Source organism: Leopardus geoffroyi, chromosome B3 (genome assembly GCF_018350155.1).
Source record: "Leopardus geoffroyi isolate Oge1 chromosome B3, O.geoffroyi_Oge1_pat1.0, whole genome shotgun sequence".
In the NCBI taxonomy this organism is placed as follows: Eukaryota; Metazoa; Chordata; class Mammalia; order Carnivora; family Felidae; genus Leopardus; species Leopardus geoffroyi.
Window position 1 is genome coordinate 71109455 of NC_059337.1, and position 6081 is coordinate 71115535.

General features: G+C 36.5%; 1 protein-coding gene across 1 annotated transcript; it reads left to right on the forward strand.

Annotated features, from left to right (window-relative positions):
- Window positions 1-898: 898 nt before the first annotated feature.
- Window positions 899-3379, forward strand: LOC123583677 (olfactory receptor 11H12-like). Its single transcript, XM_045450821.1, has 2 exons — window positions 899-916; window positions 2438-3379. The coding sequence occupies exon 2, from the start codon at window positions 2504-2506 to the stop codon at window positions 3377-3379; it is 876 nt and encodes a 291-aa protein (XP_045306777.1). The 5' UTR covers window positions 899-916; window positions 2438-2503.
- Window positions 3380-6081: the final 2702 nt, after the last annotated feature.

Here is a 6081-nt window from a genome sequence, read left to right on the forward strand (position 1 = left end):
AGTCATACTACATAAATTCCATATGCCATAAGGTAAAAAGGGGACACCAATCAATGACATCAAATACTCCTCTCATATTAATTGGGAAGTCACATGTTCCTCTGTAGTATTGCAGTCAGTTAACTTAAAAAACTGACACTTCTTGTTCTTTTCTCTCCTACCTAAAGAATTCTGACAAGCTGTCCTTTTAAAAGCTACTTCTAAAAAAAAAAAAAAAAATTAAAAAAAAAGCTACTTCTAACTTCTACAGATTTTATTGTCAATGTCCTACAGTGTTCTATACCTCGACATTTTCCTCATCTAGCTCACCGTACTTCATTTCTGTATCTTCCAACATGTGCACAGACATTAGAAGTGTTCCTGAAACTCATATCAAAACTTTTGGTAAGGGCACCTGGGAGACTCAGTTGGTTAAGTGTACAACTTCAGGTCAGGTCATGACTTCGCAGTTTGTGAGTTCGAGCCCCGCATCGGGCTCTGTACTGACAGCTCAGAGCCTGAAGCGTACTTTGGATTCTGTGTCTCCGTCTCTCTCTGTCCCTCCCCCACTCATGCTCTGTTTCCCTCTCTTTCTCATAATAAACATTAAAAAAATTAAAAAAACTTTTGGTGACACATTTTGCTTTATTGTTCCTCAAATTTTGTCTTCTAAAAACTTTTTAGAATCCATATTCCAGGTAGGCAAACTATTTGTAAATAATAGTGCCTCAGAGAAGTTGTCACTCTTTACTGACTCCTCAGAGAACATCCAATCATTAAGTTTTTAAGTATCCATCAGCTTAGAGAAGAACTTTCCTAATGCCATAGGGGCCAAGTCCCAGGAGAATGTGTGATAAACAAAGTACATTCTTAATTTTTATGAAGCAATAAAACTCTTTACCCAGCTGGACAAAGAAGTATATGGTTCATCACCCAGGTCCTCTGGAGATTTGGTAGATGTCAAAACTATGGTATTTTTACCTTTTGAGCACTGCAGAAAGTCATGACACCTCCGTGTCAATTCTCTTTCATTCCAGAATTTCTTAATTTTAATATTAATATTCCTATTTGGGAACGTTTAAAAAATAGATACATGCTACTAAAAGCACAAAGACAGCTTCCACCAAATCATTATAAAAGACTTCTCAGAGCACTGGTATGGGCAATAGTTTAGAAGCAAATTTGTTTTTGAAAATTTTGTGTTTGTGACCCAAATGTAAGCCTTTACAACTTTCAGAACTCACATCCCTGCATATTGCCACACAACACACACACACACACGCACACACGCACACACACACACACGCACACACGCACACACACTCAGGAAACTCAGATCCCTGACACCTTTTCCATGAGAATGTAGGATAAAGTAAGTGTACTTAAAGAAAAAGTATTTGACTTCTCTTTTCTGGTGCAATTTTTTTAAGTTTTCTTAATATTTATTTATTATTGAGAGATGGAGAGACACAGAGCGTGAGCAGGGGAGGGGGAGAGAGAGAGGGAGACACAGAATCTGAAGCAGGCTACAGGCTCTGAGCTGTCAGCACAGAGCCTGACGCAGGGCTTGAACTCCCAAACTGCGAGATCATGACCTGAGCCACAGTCAGTCGCTTAACCAACTGAGCCACCCAGGCACCCTATCTGGTACAAATTTTTAATTTAAACAAGCATATAAGAAAAATCCCAAATTTTATGGAAAGAAAAAGACTTCAAAAAAAGTCCCATACCTAGCTGTTATTTTGCAAACTTTTACAGGTGAAAGATTAAGTGAAAACTTAAAGCCACTGCTTCCTACAGAAGACACTGAAGAACTGCAATATTAAAGTCAGTGTTGGTAAGTAAAATTATAGAATTACATTTTTACGATGCTTAAGTTAACAGCAGTAACAACCAAAATACAGGGATATTGGCTTTAAACTTACTGCCAAATTGCTATACAATATGTCCATTTCTTTTCATATTTAAATGATATGTTAAGTAATATATTTAATTGAGATGTTAATGGTAAAATTAAAACCTTCTTTACTGAGTCTCTTGCACTATAAAATGGGTTTAGGATAAGAAACTAAGAAACTAAGTGTTAACTCTGTGTTATATGCTACTCAGAAACTATCATAGATCATTCCCCACCCAAAAATAACAAGCTTTACAAAGTGAGTTTAATTTTGCCTAGTTCTATCACGGTGGCATAATGAGGGAGAGATTCAGAAGCAGGCAAAAGTTTGTTTCTGCGCAGCCAGCTACCTACTATGCCCAAAACTCAGAGTATATAGCCAAGAACAAGTAGACTACATTCTCTTCCTGATGACCCCATGTTCATTGTCTTCTCTTTACCCTGAAAAAGGAGCACATTTGAAACCAGTCCTAACTGATAACAATATGTCTCTTGATCTTGCAGGTTAGTGACTCAATGAATGTCTCTGAGCCATATTCCAGCTTTGCTTCTGTAAGAGAGTTTATACTCTTAGGTTTTTCCTGTGAGTGGAAAATTCAGATCCTCCTGTTTTCACTCTTTACTACAATGTATGCTTTGACTGTAACAGGGAACGGGGCCATTGTCTGTGCTCTGTGGTGTGAATGGAGACTCCACATCCCCATGTACAGATTCCTGGGGAATTTCTCCTTTCTAGAGATCTGGTATGTCTCTTCTACAGTCCCCAAGATGTTGGTCAACTTCCTCTCAGATAAAAAGACCATCTCATTTGCTGGATGTTTCCTCCAATTTTATTTCTTTTTCTCTTTGGGAACATCTGAATGTTTCCTCTTGGCCGTCATGGCCTTTGATCGCTACCTTGCTATCTGCCGTCCCTTGCACTACCCTAATATCATGACTGGGCATTTCTGTACCAAACTGGTCATTATCTGCTGGGTTTGTGGATTTCTGTGGTTCGTGATCCCCATTGTATTCATCTCTCAGATGCCCTTCTGTGGTCCGAACATTATTGACCATGTTGTGTGTGACCCAGGGCCACTGTTTGCATTGGCATGTGCCTCTGCCCCAACAACCCAACAGCTTTGCTACACTCTAAGCTCATTAGTTATCTTTGGTAACTTCCTCTTCATCCTTGGATCCTATATGCTTGTCTTATTAGCTGTGTTGCGTATGCCTTCTGCCACTGGGAGACATAAGGCCTTCTCTACCTGTGGGTCTCATTTGGCTGTGGTATCACTCTTCTATGGCTCCTTGATGGTCATGTATGTGAGCCCTAGACTCAGACATTCTGCTGGTATACAGAAAGTTGCAACTTTGTTCTATGCTATGGTAACCCCACTCTTCAACCCCCTCATCTACAGCCTCCGGAATAAGGAGATAAAGGCAGCCCTGAGGAAAGTTCTGGGGCATCTCAACATAATCCAAGATACACTTGATGATCCCTCCATTATTAGGTCAGTATAGTCTCACAAAAAGCAGTCAGGATTATACAGTTATTCAAATCTTCAAATATAAGTCTAGTGATATTAACTATATCAGCTTATGAAATTAAGCATCTATGAGGCCACTTATAATCATAAAGTGGCCAGGTTATATATAAATACATGGAAGTACTGGGTTCCACTTTGCCACTTAGAGTGTATATGACCTAAGGAATGTACACATCTAGGTGTTTTATGGAGTGTTCATATGAAAATATCTGTGTTCTATTTGATAATTTAGACTAACAGTTCTGGGATCAATAAAATTATGTCATTTTGTTTGTTTAGTTGTCTGATTGTAAATAAAAGAAGGAAATGTATTTTTTTCTGCTTGTCATTCTTTTCATATTTGACTGTATTATTTTGGTGATGTGGTCACCCCTGGCAAATAAACCGTTAAAAGCAATTATCCAAAATTTCTATGGGACAGTAATGCTATGGTAGCCTAAAGACATTTAGACATATGTCATTTGTTTTCCTTACACATTACCTCTTTCTAAGCTCCTTAAGGAGCAAATTCTAATTCTAACAACATCAATCAAAATACTCTGAAATACAGTATTCTGATTGCCAATACTTTTACCTAGACAAAGTGCTACCAAAAGCTTAATTAGCCAATTAGTTAAGTTTTAGATGATAGGATATCTCCTACTAAAACTGGAGAGGGAAATGATCTACTTTATAATAAATTTCCTAAGTTTAAAAAAATAAGTGACAGTTCATTGTTATTTGTTGTTAAAACAGTGTAAAAATAACATTAAGGGAAATCAGTAAAGAAGAAAAGCATCTAGAATTCAATCCCTGTAACGTATTTTCATTTATACATATGCTTTGCTTACTATAACATCAAACTCGTTCCTATACTATAGCAAGTTTTTATAATTATTGTTTTTTAGGAACCATAACATTCCATTCATACTAATACGGTATGGATTGTAATTTTTTATGTGGTGAGATGAATATTTTCCTAGAAGGAGGATTGTCCTTCCAAGTAGCTTGAAGCTGACTTGTGCAAGAAAGGGAATTTCCAGAAGGGGGATTAGGAGAAAAATGAATGCCACCATTATGCAATAATGACCACTTCGTTATTATCCAGGGATTCAGATCTTCCTTCCATCTACCACCAATCCTTTCATTATACATTACAGTATTTCCACTATTTTAGTGTAAAAATTAATACCTCAATTAAATCTTCATAAAGATTTGCCATAATGATGTTTTCAAACTGGATTGGACTCATCATCTAATCCAAAAACTGCCCCCATAAAATCCAGGATGTAAGACTACTATATGCATATGTCAATTTTCCCTCTGGGGTTTTTATCTTAGAACAGTTTCCTGGTAAAGAAATGGATTACTCAGTTCGAAAGATTTGTGCATTATGGATTTGTGATTTTTGAAACAGACTTTCTAGATAGAACAATTATTTTTCCCTTTGATATGAGAAATTGTTGAGCTCCTTAGTCAATTTTACTTACCAGAACCCTGCCATGTATCTCTCACTTAACCAGTCCTTTGAGGATGTTTTCTAATTCTATACCCCTTCCCAGGGTATGTGACTTTTCAGTTTCCTGAGATCCGAAAATCAAAGAGCTGAAGAATAGGTAGTAAAGGCAGAAAATATTTCCACCATAATGTTAAAAATCTCCACTTTGGGTTTATTCAGTTAATACATTTACACAGCCACTAACTCTTCAATGATCCCTTCTTACAATTCCAAATATTATGATTGGTTCACAATCCTTTCCATAGTATTAAATTATTTGATATACCACTACCATTTTATACAATATTTTCTCAAAGCCAAACTGCATCCCAAAAAGAGAGGGAGAGAGAAACGGTTTTAAGGAGAGCAGTAAGAAGATAGTGTTCTTTCTTTTCTGAGCATTTAAACTTAAAAAAAAAGCAAGATCTTAGTTAAAAACCTATTGTTAGTTTTCTTGGGAAAAATTAAAAAAAACATGTCTAGTTTTCACTTTCAAATGTAGTCGTGATGTTTACTAACTGCCTTTAAACCCTTGGTAAGCTAAATGTTGAATATCCCTCAACCGTAACTAACTTCCTCACAAAGTAAAAGCTATTCATAAAACCAAAAATTATGTATGTTCAAGATTTTAGGAAAAGTAAGAGCATGGACACATGGGGAAACAATATCATAGGAAAAGAGAAAGTGCATTTATTACTTTAACAAGTTTAGATGTGCAAATTCACCACCACAGGGTTTGCTCTTATGAAAAGGGTTATCCTTATTGCCAAAAATAATAATTAACATTTTGAGTCACTTGTTTGGGGCCTGGCACCTGTTCCAAGTCTTTTACAAATAAGTCTTTATTTTCTACTCATAACAACCCAAAGAGGTCAGGTCGGTGTTATAGTATCTCTGATTTTCCAATAATGAAACAGGCACAAGGAGAAACTTACATAATCAGAGACAGTATTTGGATCCCAGGTGGGCTAACTACAAGGCCCACACTTTCCTGCTACTATCAAGGAGAAGGGCCAACACTCTGAAAAATAAATTGGTTACAAATTTAAGTACTATCGTTAACTGTGTGAGCTTACCCAAGTTATCCTTTCTTTCTTGATTTTTTAAATCTATAGACTAGAGCTAATGATAATACTTCCCTCACAGAAAGGCTGTCATGAATAAAGGAGATTAATTAGAATAGAATCTTATACATAGTA